Source organism: Borostomias antarcticus (genome assembly GCF_949987555.1).
Source record: "Borostomias antarcticus genome assembly, chromosome: 25".
Taxonomy (NCBI): Eukaryota; Metazoa; Chordata; class Actinopteri; order Stomiiformes; family Stomiidae; genus Borostomias; species Borostomias antarcticus.
Genome location: NC_140258.1, coordinates 6,056,714 through 6,077,173, shown reverse-complemented (window position 1 = coordinate 6,077,173; position 20,460 = coordinate 6,056,714). Strand labels below are relative to the sequence as shown.

The 20,460-nt window shown below is 47.1% G+C and overlaps 1 protein-coding gene across 1 annotated transcript in view; it reads right to left on the bottom strand.

The window, feature by feature from the left end:
• Positions 1 to 1,431: 1,431 nt before the first annotated feature.
• Positions 1,432 to 20,460, bottom strand: part of LOC311325935 (disintegrin and metalloproteinase domain-containing protein 12-like) — a gene marked incomplete at both ends in the record, with an annotated part of 69,065 nt that continues 50,036 nt past the window's right edge. The window contains 11 exons of the mRNA XM_084458752.1: positions 1,432 to 1,483; positions 1,696 to 1,871; positions 4,534 to 4,767; positions 6,325 to 6,433; positions 7,108 to 7,294; positions 8,364 to 8,472; positions 10,819 to 10,896; positions 11,402 to 11,600; positions 16,692 to 16,800; positions 17,720 to 17,915; positions 19,206 to 19,295. Coding sequence (XP_084314878.1) covers positions 1,432 to 1,483; positions 1,696 to 1,871; positions 4,534 to 4,767; positions 6,325 to 6,433; positions 7,108 to 7,294; positions 8,364 to 8,472; positions 10,819 to 10,896; positions 11,402 to 11,600; positions 16,692 to 16,800; positions 17,720 to 17,915; positions 19,206 to 19,295 — 1,539 coding nt within the window. The remainder of the gene's footprint in view (positions 1,484 to 1,695; positions 1,872 to 4,533; positions 4,768 to 6,324; positions 6,434 to 7,107; positions 7,295 to 8,363; positions 8,473 to 10,818; positions 10,897 to 11,401; positions 11,601 to 16,691; positions 16,801 to 17,719; positions 17,916 to 19,205; positions 19,296 to 20,460) is intronic.

Here is a 20,460-nt window from a genome sequence, read left to right as displayed (position 1 = left end):
CACTGAATTAGTGAATTTAATTGATAATGGCCTTGGCTGTGATTGGGGCCAAATCAAACATCATTTTTATCAATAAAGACAAGTTAGGTGTCCGGTTGCTTAGTGTTGGCCGCAGTTACATCAAAACCAGCTGGCCATCATTAGTGAACAGATACCAGTAAAGCATTGGATACGGTCTAGGTGGGGTTGGGTGTGTGTGCATGTGTGCTCGCAGCACTAAAGTCATCCTGACACTATAAGTATCTTGTGACAGACAGCATGAGCAGGCTCATATGCTGTGGTGTTTGGTGTTGCTGTAATTCTCTGGAACACACTGCCAGACTGCCATGCCCAGAGGGAGCGTTTCACACGGCAGAGCTGCCAACCAGCAGATACTCACAACTGTGTCAGGCAGGATAATGTTTATGAAACTGAAGAATGCAGCACCTCTTTCAAGTCTGGGTTCTTGAAATGAACTAACAGGGCATGTTAGAGCCTTAGCCATCTGTTAGCCCTGTAAACGTGTTCCAGTTCACCATGGAATGCACACTCAAGAGAGGCCGTGGTCTCTTTCTCAGTGAGCCTGAGTAAACCTCTATTCACCATACACATGATTACAAATAGATGCAAATCACTGGAGGTCACAAGAAGATATACTTCTTGACAATATTGTCAAGTAGGCCACAAACATGTAAACAGTGAAGCTCATTGACTTCAATGCATCCGTGTCTTGGGTCAGTGTCACTGTCGCATGGCGGATGAGAGCAGAACTGATGAACTAAACATAAAGTCCTCGTCCCTTGAACAGCTCAGCGAGCTACAAGTCATTATTGTGGATTCACTCCTCGCAGGGATGTGTTTCCCTTTATCTTGGCCTCAAACAACCACAAGCAAAACATTTTGCTCTTTAATTCAAGCAACTTCACAGATTATAAAACATTTGTGTTTTTCAGTACCCTCCCCCCACCCCCATACAGTATAAAGTCGCCAAGGAATAATAATACAAAAAATCTCAAAACTACATATCAGATCAGTCTGTTGGTTTTGCTTCAAGGACATCTCTCTTGTCCAAAGTGTCAATCGGGATGCACCGCTGTGCACGCAACAATAATAAATACAGAGCTTAAATAGTTCATTTGTACCTGAGCGAGGAAGATGACAGGAACACCCTTCATAGGCACAGCGCCAACAAAGTGTGTCGTCGGTTCCCGTTTCCCTACAAGTCTGAGACTCCCAAAAGAGAGAGTCCTGTAGTGCAAAATGAGTTCTCCACTAGTCCAGCCCAGCCTGGTGGGGTCAGTCTGTGGTCATAGTGAGTTCTCCACTAGTCCAGCCCAGCCTGGTGAGGTCAGTCTGTGGTCAAGGTGAGTTCTCCACTAGTCCACCCCAGCCTGGTGGGGTCAGTCTGTGGTCATAGTGAGTTCTCCACTAGTCCACCCCAGCCTGGTGGGGTCAGTGCTCGTAGCGAGTCTTTGGTAGTCTCAGGGGCTGCATGGCTGCAGGTCTGGAAGGGGAAAAAAGACTTGTGAATACAGAACATACACAGCATAAATAAAATGTATTTATAACAGAAACCTAAGAGATATCAACTACTAACACAGCAGTGCTATAAACCTACAGTGTCAAAAACAAACTATGCATTGCCCCATTGAGCTATAGTCCTGATGCTGAATCAATGACCTCAACAGGCCACCGTAGGGTGGTGCTCAGACAGACCTGCTAGGCAGTGGGATGGAGGGCGGAGCCCGGGGCACAGAGGGGGCAGGCTCAGGGCATGGTCCAGGGCCGGGGAGGCGGACCCCAAGTGCCAAGGGGGCGTGGCCCAGTCTGGAGGTCCTGCCCAGGGGGTTGACAGGCAGAGGCTTCTGGGGTGGGCTGGGCTTCTCACACTCCTGGGAGAGAAGAAACCAGGGTTGACCGGTCAGACGGTCTCAGCACATCAGAAAGCACAGAAGAGAGGTTCTTCATTCGGAATGTTTTGTGTGCAAGCCTGTAGGCCAATCCTGTGCCTTATGCCTCTACTAGGACAACAACATGAACATGAGACTGCTACACATGCGAATCAGTCAGTAGCATGAGACACGTTCGCTGACGTCAACCTGAGGTGAATTCTGAGAATTGTGTTTGTGGCCGCCACACAGTTCTCTGGGAGTGTGGATTGGAAGGTTATCTGAGCGAGGGGCCATCATGTGTTACTAATCTGACCTGGGGGAGGGGGTGGGTTCAGTAATGACTAACATCTGCTCCGAGCCTCCCAGCTGTTCCACTGCTCAGTGTCAGAGAAATGGGACGAGCCTTGAGTAACATTCACAGGGAACGGAGGTTGCAGACAACACCCAAACAGATGAGATACAGACATTAAGAGGACAGGATCAGTTGAGGTGGAGTGTCTGAGTGTGTGTGTGTGTGTGTGTGTGTGTGTGTGTGTATATGCGCGTGCGTGCGGGAACACCCAGGACTGTAAATGTGTCAGCAATTTGCTGAAGGTGATCTGTGCCAACAACGTCTGAGTAACCACACCGCTCTCCCGGGAGAGATTGTTATTGTACTGTGATCCTGGTGTGACCGCTGGGGTTCTGGAGGAGGTGACACAGCTGAAGGCACAACCTGCGTTACCACCACTGGGTGGTGAGCTGCAATGATCACCTGGGCTTGGTGATCCACTAAAAGACAGCTACAGTATGTGGACATGATCCAGCTAGAAGGGGGGCGGCTGTCGCTCAGTTGGTAGAGCGGGTCGTTCAGTGATCGAAGGGTCAGTGGTTCGAATCCCAGCTCCAACTGTCCACATGTCGAAGTGTCCTTGAGCAAGACGCCTAACCCCAAATTGCTCCCAATGAGCAGGTTAGCACGGCAGCTACCGCATGGCATGGCAGCTACCGCCATTGGTGTGTGAATGTGTGTGTGAATGGGTGAATGAGAGGCCATTGTAAAGCGCTTTGAGTGCCGCTAAGGTGGAAAAGCGCTATATAAGTGCAGTCCATTTACCATTTACCATTTAGAAATGAGACCACTATCACCAGAATAAAGGTGTACTGTATGCTTCAATCCACCTGTAGTAGCATTTGCATATTTCATGTATAAAGACAAGATGCAAGTTGCACTCTTGTGCTTGGAGACATGGTGTAAGGTGGCCATTTGTAAATGGGAGTTTTAGTAAAGTGCAGTCTGCTTATGACTTCAGTTAACCTTGAAGAAACTCCAAACTGGAGAATTGTGACCCCCTCTGGGTATGGCTGATCGGGGGGGGGGGGGGGGGCGGGGATGCCACAGAGGCCTCTGTTCTCAGAGAGGGACAGAGGAACACCGCAGCAGGCCCACTCCTGGCCGTGGCTCTTCCTCTGTCTGGAGGACAGAATGCTTCACATACAGATTGACTATGTTCAAGGAGATGTGGACATTAGAGGACAAACTCCCGTCTGACATGAGATCCATCTGCCGTCTCTGATATGAGATCTGCTGTCTCTGATATGAGATCTGCTGTCTCTGATATGAGATCTGCTGTCTTTGATATGAGATCTGCTGTCTCTGATATGAGATCTGCTGTCTCTGATATGAGATCTGCTGTCTCTGATATGAGATCTGCTGTCTCTGATATGAGATCTGCTGTCTCTGATATGAGATCTGCTGTCTCTGATATGAGATCTGCTGTCTCTGATATGAGATCTATTTGCTCTCTGATATGAGAGGAGGGGCGGCTGTGGCTCAGTGGTAGAGCGGGTCATCCAATGATTGTAGGGTCGGTGGTTCGAATCCCACCTCCTCCTGTCCACATGTCGAAGTGTCCTTGGGCAAGACACTGAACCCCAAATTGCTCCCAATGAGCAGGTTAGCACCTTGCATGGCAGCTGCCGCCATTGGTGTGTGAATGGGTGAATGAGAGGCCATTGTAAAGCGCTTTGGATAAAAGCGCTATATAAGTGCAGTCCATTTACAATATGAGATCTATTTGCTCTCTGATATGAGATCTGCTGTCTCTGATATGAGATCTGCTGTCTCCGATATGAGATCTGCTGTCTCTGATATGAGATCTGCTGTCTCTGATATGAGATCTGCTGTCTCTCTCTCTGAAGAATAATGTGTTAGATCAGTCTATGTGTCCCTCCTCCTCCCCCACCTCCTCCCCTCCCCTAACATCTGGGAATAGTTTCAACTGTTTATACAGCAGAGAGGAAAGTAACATGTTAATGTCTTCCTCGTTTACAGCAGTGTGCATCTGGCAGCATGCTGTGTGCCCCATAAAACACGGGCCTGACACTGTGCTTCATCCCCAGATCCGGAGAAGCTACAGGACCAGACGGACAGACAGACGGACAGACAGACACATGGAAGTTGTGAAGAATAAGTACGTGGATATACTTATAAAAAACAATAATAAGTGAATGCAGGAGCGTCCGACTCCTTAGACAGGTGCTCAAAAAAAAGTCAACGCCAAAGATTTGGAGTCCTCATCAGGCGAGTCAACTGTGTTCTCCCTCAATAGAACCATGGAACCTTCAATACCAGATGACATTTCAATCTGTGTTAGTAGCTGTGTGCGAGTGCAGCACCCACCTGGTCCATCCTGTAGGCCTGCTGACAGGGCAGCCTGTGGAGGGGCGGAGCCCTGGGGGGGGAGAGGGCGTTGCGGGCGGGCAGGAGCCTGCGTTGAGGTGGGCTGACGGCAGAGGACGGGGGGATGGGCAGCGGGGGGCTGATGTGGGGGGGCTGGTAGTGGGGTAGTCTGCGCAGGCTGTGGGAGTGGAACCCCTGGGGGGGGAGGAGGGGCTCGGAGCTCAGTTGGGACGGCTGGATGAGAGAGAGAGGGAGAGAGAGGGAGGGAGAGAGAGATCGAGGAAAATAGAGAGGAAGAGGGAGGTAGGAAGAGAGGGATGAAGGGAGGGAGGGACAGAGAGTGCGCATTATCAGTGTTTGTTTGAGCTGAATGTTTTCCTCTTTCTACTTTCAAACTTTATGTACCCTCCTCTGTGGGGTTTTATTCATCAAAATGTCCAGAAAGGGAGTTCTAATGGGCAGATGCCTGAAGCAGACATCATAAACCTGGCAGAGACAGGAACAGACGGCTTCAGCAGCTGGCAGGCTCCCTGTCCAGAGCTAACAGCCCTTAAGCTACGGTAGCTGAGCTGATCGCTGAACACACACGCACACACACACACACACACACACACACACACAGACACACACACAGACACATACACAGACACACGCACGCACACACACACACACACACACACACAGACACACAGACACACGCACACACACACACACACGCACGCACACACACAGACACACACACGCACACACAGACACACACACAGACACACACACACGCACGCACACACACAACAAGTTTTCAAAGCATTGCTTGCATCATCTACAGTACATTAACGCAGTTACAACATGTGTGTGTGTGCAGTTAGATGCTAATAAAAATTCGGTTTAGGTTTAGATGTTATACAACAACCAAATAACTTTTGTGTGCTATTACTGAGATCAGCCTGCTTCGGGCAAGCACACACACACACACACACACACACACACACACACACACACACACACACACACACACACGCACACAATAAAACTCGATGCAGCTTTGGCAAGACGACATGCTGTGAGTGTGCGTAGCGCTTCATCAGCTGCTGTACATTTGGATTTCTGTATATTTTGTATCTATTGTAAATGTGTATTCTCAGAAAGGCCCGGAAGATACCCCACCTGAATACCTGACGACCCTGGATCAGTCAACTCTCTCCTCAAACTCAGAGGCTTAAAGTCGCACTGAAACGGACGTTTGAGATCATCTAACGTCCGTAGTTTTGATTTCTGACACAAACAAGCTATAAGGGTGGGACAGGTACCTGTTGTAGTCATTGCACGTGACCTACCGTTTTCCAGGAAGTAAGAAATTCTATACTTTGATATAAGATTACAACAAAAGTAGAATTTAGTAATTTTGGGGGGCATACATCGTTGAATAGGTGAACACTATGACCAATTATGTGAACCAAAATGGGACAGAATGTTTTTTTCATTTCAGTGCGACTTTAACGTTCAGACTCATAATGATACCGCTGCATGATTTCCATTCTATTGAATTCAAGTTCCCCAGCCCTCTGCCAACAATACCACCCCAATTAATATTCCTTTGAGGGAGCGAAGCCAACGACTAGATCAATTATGTGGTTAGCACTCATCTTGTTTTGACAATCAGCCTGGAATAAACAGAACTGGATTAGCGTGGCGACACACACACACACACACACACACACACACACACACACACACATACACACACACACACACACGCACACAACAACACACACACACACACACACGACCCACCTTGTAAATGCTTCTCCCCGAGGGCTTGGTGGGAGGCTTCAGCTGAGGGGAGCCCAGGTACACTGGGTGGGCTCTACTGGGGCTGGTTGCTCTGGTGGTCCCAACAGACCTGAGCAGCCAGAGAAGATGTACGCATCTGTTTGAACCAAGGTTATAATAGTTTTGCTTTTTTCATTAGTTTTTATTTTTATATCGTTTTAACTTTTTGTGTTCAATTTCAGTTTAGTTTTAATTAGTTTTTAAATAAGATTTGCTAGTTTAGTTTATTTTTTATTTTTTGATAATGCTTAGTTTTAGTTTAGTTTTTATTAGTTTCAGTATTAGTTTTAGTTTTTTTTTTTTCTGCGCTAGCCTAGTGAGACCATCCTGATCTCGAGAGCTCATCTTGCTCTCTGTGCAAAACAAACCATCTGGCGCACGTCAGATTACTTCTGCGCAGGGGCACAGCTAAAGAAATAATGGAGGATAGATTTAATATCCACCCAAAATACTAGGCTTATATATGAAATGAAAAAGACTAAAACTAAGGACATTTACTCTACAATTTTAGTTTATTTTTTGTAAACACACAATACAGTTTTAGTTAGTTATCGTTTTTTTGTAAAGCCTAGTTTTTATTTTTATTTCATTTAACTAAAATGTTTTTTCACACCTAGTTTTCGTTTTTTAGTTAGTTTTCGTTAACTATAATAACCTTGATTTGAACCCCTTTTAACCACTGTCTAAAAGCAAAACAACTGTTGTCAGAGCCACAGACCTCCAGGTAAGGTTGAAGGACCGTACCTGAGTTTCTCCATAGTCGTCTTCTTGTTGGTGAAGAGCAGGCGGACCAGAGTCTTCCTCTTCAGGAACGCCACGAAGGACACGCCCAGTAGGCTGAGGACGGTGACCAGGACCGCCACGGTAACCACCCTGCTGTCGGCTGACGTCACATACGACAACACACACGTTAATACGCACACATGCATATCTACAGTGCGGAACACGACAGGACACACACACACACACACACACACACACACGCACACACACACACACGCTTCAGCCAAGTTTAGAAAAGAAGGGTTTGGTGCTCAACAGTCCAGGACAGTATGAATCATCATCATCAGTATGAATCATTGCCATAATCATTGTATCTATTATTACCAAAACAGGAAGCTATGCCTACTAAAGCACATCTGCTAATCTATTTAAGAGTCAAGGCGAGACCTTGTGATAGTTCCAATGTATACATTATAGCCTACAAAATATAAAATAAAGAGCATGAATCGGGACATATAACCCTAGTCTGGGACTTCTTGAAAGGCTAGGAAAAATTATGATAATGATGATAGCCAATGATGATGATAATGATATCTAAATGGGCTAAATGGGATTCATTTTATTGTCAGACGCTTTTTGGAGAGGATGGCACTGTCCAAGAGGACATCCAGGGGACTGAGGTTGCTCCTGATTATTAACATGAAACAAATGGCTACGCGGACGACATCGCTGTCGGTTCCTTTGTTTCAATACAAGGACGTTGTAATGGTGTATACTTGAAGCACGAGTTGCCTGTGACACACTAAACACAAGAGGACCTTCATTAATGTAATCAACTACACCTGTGTCCACCCTACTATGGGTCTAGCCAGCCTCATTAGATTAATCAATTTGCCTAATATATCGGTATCCTACAATATACAGAGATGGAATACAGACAGACAGAAAAGCCATGTCATCAATTGCTCCATTACATAAGAATATTTGATTGTTGTTCACAGATTGGATTGATATTATGGATGGCCTAGTCCCTATGTTTTATTTGGCTACCATCAGATAAGAACAGACAGGTGAAATGGCAACATTCCTATGATGTGTTATGTAGGCTACAAAAACATTGAGAAGATCTCTCTCTCTCCCTCTCTCTCTCTCTGACCAGGTGAAGAGATCTCTCTCTCTCTGACCAGGTGAAGAGATCTCTTTCTCTCTGACCAGGTGAGATCTCTTTCTCTCTGACCAGGTGAAGAACATGCAAAGAGGGAGGAGCCAGCGCGTACCTGACAGTCTCATTGGCCCACTGTCAATGCTTCCTCCAAACCCCGCCTTAGCGCAGGAGGGAGGGGCCCACTGTGCCTCGCAGTGGCAATTCTTCTTGTTGTTGCAGACCTACAGTACAAGGGACATTCTATCAAAGCCAATACTGTATGTTACACTGCCAGCATTCATGTTTGTTATGTTTATCACATACACACACCGGTGGTGTTTGGGAAAACATGAAGGAGTGCATTCCTAGATCTTCAATCCTCAGAAACAGATGAGCATTGGCTCCCAGCCCATATCTGAAATACTTGAATCACTTCAACAAATAAACCACACACTGACTCCATCAGTGGTTTTCATACTGTATGTGTGTGTGTGTGTGGGGGGGGGGGGGTCCCCAGTGTCAGACATGGTAAAAGATATGTGGGGGAATGCAGAGGAGAGCAGAGGGGAGGAGAGCAGGAAGGAGAGGAGAGAAGAGAAGAAAGAAGGGTACAGGAGAGGGGAGGGGAGGGAGGGATCCTAAAGGATTTCCCCGTCCAAAGGATAATGGATGCCAGCTGAAAGCTGTAAGGAGCTGTGAGGCTGGTCCTGACGCAGAGCAGATCTGGGTTAGGGTTAGGGTTAGGGTCAGGGTCAGGGTTAGGGTCAGGGTTAGGGTCAGGGTTAGGGTCAGGGTTAGGGTCAGGGTTAGCGCTCTGGGCTCTGCTCTCTCCCTGTCAGGGCCAGAGACACCCCCTCCTCGGGGCTTAGGGCTGAGCAGTGTTGGGTGCTGGGGCAGGGTGGGGTATTAGGGCTGAGCAGTGCTGGGGCAGGGTGGGGTATTAGGGCTGAGCAGTGCTGGGGCAGGGTGGGGTATTAGGGTTGAGCAGTGTTGGGTGCTGGGGCAGGGTGGGGTATTAGGGCTGAGCAGTGTTGGGTGCTGGGGCAGGGTGGGGTATTAGGGCTGAGCAGTGTTGGGTGCTGGGGCAGGGTGGGGTGCTGGGGCAGGGTGGGGTGCTGGGGCAGGGTGGGGTATTAGGGCTGAGCAGTGTTGGGTGCTGGGGCAGGGTGGGGTATTAGGGCTGAGCAGTGTTGGGTGCTGGGGCAGGGTGGGGTATTAGGGCTGAGCAGTGTTGGGTGCTGGGGCAGGGTGGGGTATTAGGACTGAGCAGTGTTGGGTGCTGGGGCAGGGTGGGGTATTAGGGCTGAGCAGTGTTGGGTGCTGGGGCAGGGTGGGGTATGGACTGGGCAGGGTGGGGTATGGACTGGGCAGGGTGGGGTATGGACTGGGCAGGGTGGGGTATGGACTGGGCAGGGTGGACTAAAGGACTAAAGGACACACATTTTAGAATCTACAGGTGATCGTAGAGGGGAACTTGATGAATGTGTTGTGGAGGACGCAGCTGCCGTCATTGGTGTGTGAAGGTGTGTGTGAATGAGAGGCCATTGTAAAGCACTTTGGATAAAAGCGATTTATAAGTGCGTCCATTTACCATATATCCAGTTACGACATGCTTAGGGTAATAGACCACTTTGAGATGAACTGAACTTCAACAACACTGTCAAAAGGGTGTAATTATACACTTAAAAGAATAAAAAGGAAGTTGAGGGTGGAGGGTACACAAAGACAACAGCTTAGATTTGTTGGTGTTTCCTGTTCACTTCTGGTGAGAATGAAAAGCTACTGGAATTCAGTCTGGCCCTGGATGAATGTGTGTGTGTGTGTGTGTGTGTGTGTGCATGCGTGCCTGCGTGTGTATGCGTGCTTGCTTGCCTGTGCGTGAGTGTGTGTGTGTGTGTGTGTGTGTGTGTGCATGCGTGCCTGCGTGTGTGTATGCGTGCTTGCTTGCCTGTGCGTGAGCGTGTGTGTGTGTGTGTGTGTGTGTGGTGTGTGTGTGTGTGTGTGTGTGTGTGTGTGTGTGCATGCATGCGTGCCTGCGTGTGTGTATGCGTGCTTGCTTGCCTGTGCGTGCCTGCGTGTGTGTATGCGTGCTTGCTTGCCTGTGCGTGAGTGTGTGTGTGTGTGCATGTGTGTGCATGCGTGCCTGCGTGTGTGCCTGCGTGTGTCTATGCGTGCTTGCTTGCCTGTGCGTGAGTGTGTATGTGTGTGTGTGTGTGCTATGTTCATAGAACCAAACATCAGAGTAAATAAAACATAAAAAACCTCAGTGCATTATGGATGAGTGCATTATGGATGAGGTCAACAGTTTTAGCTGGAGGTGTGTGTGCCTCCACATCCATGCGGCTTCCTGCTGGACTCTGACAACGAACGCTCCGCCTTCCTTATGCCAAAGCGTGATGGATGGCATGTTAAGCAGACCGTAAATGACACCATTAAACCTTTGATTGATTTAACCTCCCAGTGGTGATGGGGACTGATCTACAGCTGCCATAATTCAAGGGTGGGGCCCTGACTACATAGGAGCTGTTGGAACAGTAAATTACATGGTTAGGTTGATTAAACAGACACAGGCCCTGGTGTTCACTCACCCCTCGCCCACTGCACCTCCCTGAACACTGCTGCACCCCCAAAACGCTGACGTTCCGGCACTGGCGATTCAGACACATCTACAGGAGGGAGAGGGAGACAGCCTTACGATAATGTTGTACTGGTGACATTTAGTACAGTGTGGCGTCTTTTCAGTGTGAAGGTCTGTTTTTGAGTAAGACATGCAATTCCAGTGATGTGAGTGATGACAGTGTAAGTGAGAATCATGGAAATATGGCCACAAATAAGCACACAATAATACGACTTCTTGTCTGTCACTGTAGTCTCTCTCATTCGGGAGGGCTAATCCCTATGCCCTACACCCTATGAAGTCACTTCCCTTCGTAGTGAAAACTCTGGGCTGTTGGGAGTTTTTTCAGAGCTGTTGCATGTGTGTCAACAAGGCAGACTGTTGTCAGGGCATAAGTGACTTTACACACTTTGGATTGGAAAGCCTTTCAATATGGCGGCGGTGGGCGTTGCCCCGATTATGTTCACTGTGAATTCAAGAGCCCTATGTTTTGGAATGTACCCTCAGTCTAACAAGATAAGTGTGTCATGTCCTACTGTAAGATGTCCCCTCACCATTCCCTCTCCACACTTGGTTCCAGCTAGTACCAGTCCAGGGTCGGGCATGTCGTCCCCCAGGTAGACGTGCGTCCCCCGACACAGGATACGCCCCCCCTCCTGCAGAGGGATGTTGGTTTCTATGGAGACGGCATTAGTGCCAATCACAGGTCGGTTGGCCCCTCCCTGGCACTGAATCTTGCCACATTTAGCGTCCCTACGTAAAAGTAAGTAAATAAAACTTCATTTGTATAGCACCTTTCATACAAGAAATGCACCTCAAAGTGCTTTACAACAGGGAAATTACATGCACAGAGTGCTTCACATAAAATAGACATACAATGAACATGCAAGCAAGGAAGCTAGGAAAATAGGACAATAAAGAGAAGATAAATCACGTAAAATACATTTTTAAAGGATGTAACCAGCGTGCGATTACTCCCACTTCTGGTCATCTAACAGACTTACGTTCATTCTAGCATTGAAATGAATACATCGATTTCTCAAAATTGCACACAGACGGCACCATTCCTTCAAAATAGAACATGCTGGAAGCACCTCCTCCCGACTCCCGGTAGAGTCCAACTGCTCTTTGCATGAGTGCCCATTCTCACTCAGTGCAGCTTATTTTCAGCTAACCTAGTTGGATCTGCACTCTAGACAAAATGAGTGTAGACTATAGGCCTACAGTTTCTACCACTCAGCAAAGACCAGAATACCACAAGAGGAGCAACTTCTTACAAAAAAATTACAGTATATTTTAGATTAAGAACAACAATACTTCAGGATGGCATAGTGATATCGAGTAATGTAGCCTCCCTACACTATAACACCCACCACTATGAGAGCACTTGGAATAGGCTACATAATAGTTTACATGTAGTTTACATTATATAGGCTATTATCCTCTCAGATTTATTGTGGTTAACATACATATTTAGGTCACTGGATGTCAGCCTATACCCTAGAAAAAGTAGCCTAGTATAGTCGAGGCCGAGGGTAGCATATACCCTAGAAAACAGTAGCCTAGTATAGTCGAGGCCGAGGGTAGCATATACCCTAGAAAACAGTAGCCTAGTATAGTCGAGGCCGAGGGTAGCCTATACCCTAGAAAACAGTAGCCTAGTATAGTCGAGGCCGAGGGTAGCATATACCCTAGAAAACAGTAGCCTAGTATAGTCGAGGCCGAGGGTAGCATATACCCTAGAAAACAGTAGCCTAGTATAGTCGAGGGTAGCGTATAGAGAGTTAAGCACTCTTTAACTTCACTTTGCTCCGAGTTCTTTATAAACAGACACAGGAAACCCACTTCTTATCCACCTCGGATGGAAAAACCATCAACTTCTGAATATTTGCTGTTATATTAGACCTATAGTGATGGGTGTGTTCCCACCTTGCAATCTGAAGAGAGTCAGAATCTGGTACATAATGATCGGTAGGAAGTTTCAATCAGTGGAAATCCAATTCAGATGAACAAAAGCCGCTGTATGAGCCAGTGTATGAGCACAGCCAACACATCATTTTATGAAACGTGCGTTATTTTCATGTCCTAAATATTCAAACATCCCCCCCTCTGTATTTTTTTTTTTTTACACATCGCACCCTGGATAGAACAGCAGCGCCAGAGTGCTTAAAATAGTCTGGCTGTCTCTGCTCAGCACCAGGACAGAGAGAGAGAGAGAGAGAGAGAGAGAGAGAGAGAGAGAGAGAGAGAGAGAGAGAGAGAGAGAGAGAGAGAGAGAGAGAGAGAGAGAGACTCTCTTTAAAGGAGATGAGTGAAACTCACTCTTCCTGGTCCTGAATCAATTTTGACCGGGTTTCCCTGCCTGCACCTTATAACCGAGTATCCAGTAAGATCCTGAATTAAAGCTGCAGGTTGAATCAAGGTAGCAGCCCCGCCCGTAAACACTTAACATCGGGCCTCTGAGTCTTGATGTCTTTCACTGACGAATGTGTAAGACAATACAGTCAATGACAAGTTACACAACTATACTGCATCTGAAGGCTCTTTACCCGCTATCTGTCACTTGATACGGTTGGGCAAGATCACTGTGTAAAATGACATGTTTGCAAATAATCACAATTACAGGCCTTTTCACATGAATTCACTCAATGCACTCAATTCTAATCCATAGATCTGTTCAGCGTCTATCAGCCCAGAAATAGCAGCAATAAGCACATTTTAAAAGAAATGCAGCAAGCAAGTGCAAAAGGGGCTAGTTAAAGGCTAAAATGAAGATATATGTTTTTAGCTTTCTTTTAAAAGTATATAGCGAGCAGGCTTTCCTGATATCTATAGGCATTGTATTCCATAGCTTTGGGGCATAATTGACAAAGGCTGCTCTCCTGATGTTCTTCCGATTGTAGCTGGGAACCAGAAGCAGATGATCACAGTGTTCTTGAAGGCACGTAGTTGACAAGGGAGTTAACAATATAGCTTGGTTCTCACCCATTCAGGGCTTTGTATATAAGTAGGAGGACCTTAAAATCAACTCTAAATGTTACCCGTAAGCCAATGCAGCGCTAAGACTGGACTAATGTGACCTCTTCTCTTAGTTCTAGTTAATAGCCGAGCTGCAGAGTTTTTAATGAGCTGAACTCTGTGTTTTTCGTTTCTTATCGGGAGGCCAATGAGGAGCGCATTGCAGTAATCGAGTCGGCTTGAAATAAAGGCAGGAATCTGTTTTTCCTCATCTTTTGATTTATAAATGGTCATATTTTAGCTATGTTTCTAAGGTGGAAAAATTATGTTTTTGTCACCATGTTGATGTGAGACTTGAAGCTTATATCTGAATCTAGGATGAAACCAACACTTATAACTTCAGGTTCAATCCAGGATCTAATTTTCCCCAGATTATTAGACAGCATTTCTCTTTTTGCTTTAGGGCCGATCAATAGGATTTCAGATTTGTCCTCATTTAGCTTTAAGAATTATTGCTCATCCATTATTTATTGCTAGAAGATAGGTAGTGATGGAGTTTATAGCTATAACTAATTAGTTATAATGTGGTTCAGCAGAGATATACGTGTGTCGTCCGCATAACTATAGAAACATATATTGTGCTCTCTAATAATGATATCCCCGAGTGGCAGTGAGAATAGTAATGGACCGAGGCAGCTGCCTTGTGCAACCCCAGAGCAGGTGTCATGTTTCTCAGACACATGATCTCCAAGCCTGACATAGAACTTTCTCCCTTTGATGTATATTCTGAGCCAGTTTAACAGTCAGAAAGACCAACCAGCCTTTCAAGATGATAATAGCGTTTAATAGGATAATAATAAGTATTCTTGGATATGACACTATATGCTTGGCATACCTGTATTTTGGGTATTTCTCCCATTCTTCTCTGCAGATCCTCTCAAGCTCTGTCAGGTTAGATGGGAAGCGTCGCTGAACAGCTATTTTCAGGGCTTTCCAGAGATGTTCAATCAGGTTCAATTCTGGGCTCTGGCTGGGCCACTCAAGGACATTCACAGACTTGCTAGTCTGGCCAGCTCTAGGAAGGGTGCTGATGGAGGCCACTGTGTTCTTCAGGACCATCAATGCTGCAGAATGTTTTTTGTACCCTTTCTCAGATGTCTGGGGAGGTCTACGGACGACAATTTCCTCAACTTCATGGCTTGGTTTTGGCTTTCCCATGCACTGTGGGTTATCACTACTTTACATACAGTACAGTAGAAAGGTGTGTGCCGTTCCAAATTTTCAAGAGATCAAGAGATTTATTTGTCACATGTTATGTACGGTGTACAGTCACAGTGAAATGTGGCTGCCGGCTCCAAGATTATGCTACTCTCTGATACTCGCGACTCTGATACTCAATTCCCAAATTACAAATTTACAAGTTCCCCATTTAAAATTTACAAATGAACACAAATTACACAATAAGTACCCTTTCTATAAGTATAAAATTAAGCTCATATGGGATAGACAAAGGTCTGGATTCCCAAAAGTTGGAATGGGGCCTGAGATGAGTATATTTTGTGATTAACAGTCACTCAAATTCTCCAGTAACAGGGAGAGGTCTCCTTTCAGGATCCTTAATGCTAGTGGTGGTGTGATTAACTTCCCTGGGTTCAGCGCAGTTAGTGTTGTCACACATTTGGTTATTCAGAGGAGTGTGCCTGTTTTGCAGTGAGAGTTGAGGTGGCGGAGCGGGTGCTATTAGTTTCCTGTTGGATTTACGTCTTGGCAGGAGTTGATGCTTCTTTCGGTCTTGTGCCGATGCTGTGCCAGTATGAAGCATCATTAGGGACGGCTGTTTTGGGAGCCTACACTGCCAGACCAGTGTATTCATCTATGGTCACACACATTCAGGGGAGCGTCTCAGCCAAATCTGTGTTGAGATGCTCCACCTTTGATGTAATCCTGTGTATAAACATCTGTGTCTGTCCGTTAGCATTTGGTGGCTCAGCACCTTGTGCAATAGCATTACCAGTTCTGTCAATGAATTGCTCATCGTCACGTAGCCTATTTGGAGCAGCGTTTCACTCTTCTTCTCAAGCTGTGATACCCTCTCACAGTTGCTCACATTCTGTGCAGCTCACCAAATTCCCTGGGTTTGGAGACATAGCTTTTACAGAGACGTATTGTTGTCTCCCGTCCTCTGTTCCAGCCCGACCCAAGGGCTTATCGCCACAACAGTGACGCCGTAGTGAAATATAAGCTGAGAACTCTTGCATAATATAAGCAAATAAAACGCAGAAAACTGTAAGAAAATACAATGTCCACAATAAAAAGGGGTTTTCTAAGCACTAAGCAGCAGCAGGCAGCAGCAGACAACATGTCCTTCTCCTTCAGCAGTCAAAGGGAGCAAAAAAAACAGAGAGAACACAGTCACACGCATGCACTAGGGTTGTACCCGACTGAATTTTGTGAGTCGAATCAGATTATCCCATTCAAACAAGAGATTTTACGATTAGTTCCTCCTCCCCCCCATATGTCTAGGCTGAGGGGAGACCATTGGAGTCGAGACAGCTGTCAAACTTTAAACTCAAACTCGCAGGCATTACAGCAATTATATCAATTAGCAATGCTTGATTAAAGCCTTCACCCAAGGGAGATCCAAGAACAATTAGCAGGCATGAACAAACCAAAGTCTTTCATGAATATTTCAAATTCTAATTAGCTTTCCAAACCCCTCAAGTTCCTGTTCATTTCCAGGCTATTCGTCAAATCCAAACATGATGACATGATTGCAAATGACACACTTGATAGTACTAATTTCAGATGAAGAGATGATGGTCTCTTTAATTGGTCTTTGTTTCTAGTCTTTGATTGACATGTGACAGACAGTTCGCAGAGACTTACCGGGCGTCGCACTTGGCAAACGAGCCGCTGGAGTCCTTCCCACAGTTCCCGTATGGATCTCCTGCCGAGTTGACCCTCCGGAAGCAGAGCCCCGGGGCTGGTGTAGCTCCTGCAGCACAAGGGAGAGAGCAAGAGAGGGAGGTAGGGAGGGAGAGAAGAGAAGAGAGAGGGAGAGGTAAGGAGGTAGGGAGGGAGAGAAGAGAAAAGAGAAAGGGAGGTATGGAGGGAGAGAAGAGAAGAGAGAGGGAGAGGTAAGGAGGGAGAGAACGAAAGGGAGGTAGGGAGGGAGAGAAGAGAAGAGATAGGGAGAGGTAAGGAGGTAGGGCAGGAGAGAAGAGAAGAGATAGGGAGAGGTAAGGAGGTGGGGAGGGAGAGAAGAGAAGAGATAGGGAGAGGTAAGGAGGTGGGGAGGGAGAGAAGAGAAGAGATAGGGAGAGGTAAGGAGGTAGGGAGGGAGAGAAGAGAAGAGAGAGGGAGAGGTAAGGAGGTAGGGAGGGAGAGAAGAGAAGATAGGGAGAGGTAAGGAGGGAGAGAACGACAGGGAAGTAGGGAGGGAGAGAAGAGAGAGGGAGAGGTAAGGAGGTAGGGCGGGAGAGAAGAGAAGAGAGAGGGAGAGGTAAGGAGGTGGGGAGGGAGAGAAGAGAAGAGAGAGGGCGAGGTAAGGAGGTAGGGAGGGAGAGAAGAGAAAAGAGAAAGGGAGGTATGGAGGGAGAGAAGAGAAGAGAGAGGGAGAGGTAAGGAGGTAGGGAGGGAGAGAAGAGAAGAGAGAGGGAGAGGTAAGGAGGTAGGGCAGGAGAGAAGAGAAGAGAGAGGGCGGTAAGGAGGGAGAGAGTGAGAGGTAGGGAGGGAGAGAGAGAGAGAGGGAGAGGTAGGGCGCGTGGGAAGGAGTGTGAGAGAGAGAGAGTGGTAGGGAGGGATAGAGAGAGTGAGAGGGAGGGAGGAAGGGAGAGAGAGAGAGTCAGTACAGTCCAGGGAAGGGAGAAAGCATCCTCATATTTCTCGAGTCCATCAGGGGGCGCTCTCCTGACCTGGCCCCCACAGAGTGATGCACTGCTGCTCGTGGGTCTGGCAGATGCCGTTGTAGCAGTAGCCGTCCATGTTGTGGCAGGCGTGGCCGTCGTGCAGGTAGACGTTGGCGGGGCAGTGGGGGTCGGCGCCGTCGCAGAACTCAGGCAGGTCACACGAGTTACTGGATTCTCTACAGGGGGTCCCAGCAGGCTTCAACTAACCACACACACACACACACACACACACACACACACTTGTTGACCATATGGTTTCACAGCCAGAAATAGAATGTATTTGATCAAATCAGAAGCTTTGTATGGTATTGTGCTGCTCCACTTGTCATCATCTGAGATCACACAGAGGAATGATGAATAAAGCCAGTTGCACGCTGCTTCAAGGCATTTCATCATGAAAACCAAAGAGAGGAAACAGACGAGAGATGTCAGAGGACGGCTCGTCAGAGGCCCTGAGGCAGCAACCTTCCGGACTGAAGCACAAAGCACAGACGTTTCACACAGTCCGCGGTCAGACAGCCACACGCTACAACTAAGGCCAGCACGGGTCCTACTAATCACCCAAAAGTACCCCAAAGTATACCCCAAAATACCCCAAAGTACCCCAAAGTATCCCAAAATACACTAAAGTACCCCAAAGTATACCCTGAATTACGCCATACTGTAATACCCCAAAATACCCCAAAGGACACCCCAAAGTTCCACCAAATACCCCAAAGTATACCCCAAAGTACCCTGTGGTAGTCCTTAGTGTCTGTACGATGTCTGGTTGGAAGCTATGGAAAGTCTTCCTCACAGAACATTGAATCACAGTTGTCCTCATCATGTCTGAATCTGTTTATGTTGACCATGTTGTTAGTTTTGGGTACTTTGGGGTGCATTTTGGGGTAATTTGGGGTACACTTTGGGGTACTTTGGGGTGTATTTTCGGGTAGTTTGGGATACTTTGGGGTACTTTTGGGGTGATTAGTAGGACCTGCCAGGGGTACTAATTCAGGGAGTCAAGACAGGCACAGTCTTTTCCTCCTCAACCTGGACACAGATTTAGTGGCTTGAGCTTCCCTGGACACAGGGAACAGTGAGGCTAGCGGGCGGAGCAGAGAGAATCTGACTCCCATGCCTTTAGTCAACTCAATAACGGAACACAGGAGGGGAGAGGCGGAGCATCTGGGCACGGCACAGAGAGGAGAAGTGTATGTTTGTGAGAGACTGATGGAGAGAGAGAGAGAGAGAGAGAGAGAGATAAAGAGACATACAAATCACACCCAGGTGGTGAAGTGGTGCAGGTTTATGAGCAATCTCTACAGCCCTCTGCTGGTGTGCAACGGTATTTTGTCTAAATCTCATGCTACGAATGGACACGCACACAGACTCACATGGACGGACCCGCATGTAGACACGTGTAGAAGCGGCTGCACTGCTTAAAAAGAGGGAGAGAGAGAGAGAGAGAGAGAGAGAGAGAGAGAGAGATGAATAGAAACAGCGGTCTTACCATGCAGTCCTCACAGCACTGTCCATGGGCACACACAGCTCCTGCCTTCAGGGTGCAGGTGGTGGCGTTGCAGCAGGGGTTCACACACTCCTAATCATAGACATACACAGACAGACAGACACACACACACACACACACACGGTGGTGATTACCTAGTGGCTTTGCTGTGGCCATGTCACACCAGGTCAGCACAACGTACTTCCTGTTGGGGAAATCCCCTGCGTGTTGGTCCAGGAGACCCCACGCGGCCCTTTCAACCCGCAGAGTCAAACCTTCTGAGACACAATAATATTGAGCAAGCAGTGGGGACTCTCATTCCTGACTACAAATATATACTCAGTTCCCCTCGAGGGAGTCCTATGTTTTGGATTAGAGGATTCTGAAGACCTCTACTCTGGAGTTAAGAACATTGTGTTTTGATAGGATGCTCCTCGCTGTGGATTGTGGGCGATGGATGGGTAGAGAGGTGAGTGGTGCAGATTGAGATCAGATGTGGTTGGGGGGGGGCAGTTGGATGATGGGGTCCTTGGCTATGTGATGATGGGGTTGCTAGGGAGCTGAATAATGGTGATAAACACAGTTACAGGATGTAAGGAAATGAGCCAGGGTGTAACAGATGGATGGAGGGGTAAACAGGTATATTTTATGTGTGTATTTGATTTTTTCCTGCATTTTGTTTGAAATGTCCTTTTATAATGTGTTTTTTTTGCATTTCGTTTTATATGTCCTTATGCTTTTAATGTTTCATGTTCACTTTGAATTGCCTTGTTGGTGAAATGTGCTAAACGATAGGAATTAGAAGTAGTAGGTTCAATGAACACAGGCCAGAAAGACAGAGGACAACAGAGAGCTAAATCAAAGGTTAGATGGGGTGAGAGTGAGGAGGAAAGAGACCGGCCTTGTAGATTTCATTAGCGGCCGAGGACACATCAACTGATGACATAACCACAACAATCAGACGAAGGGTCGTCTCGAAAACAATCTACTCCCTCTCTCAATCTACACCATCTCTCATCTCTCCTCTCCATTACACCCCTGGTGCTGGAAGTGGTGAAACTGAGTTTGTGGTGATTCACCACCTCTCCTCCTCCTCCTCTCCTCATCCTCTCCTCCACCTCCTTTCTCCTGAAGGGATGTTTATGGGCCTGGCTACTCTGTTGTTGGAGAGGAGAGGGGCTTTCATCTCCCTGTCCAACTGGGAGGCTAGCCAATCACACCCAGAGAGATGATATCACTGGGTCAGGGGAGGGGGGTG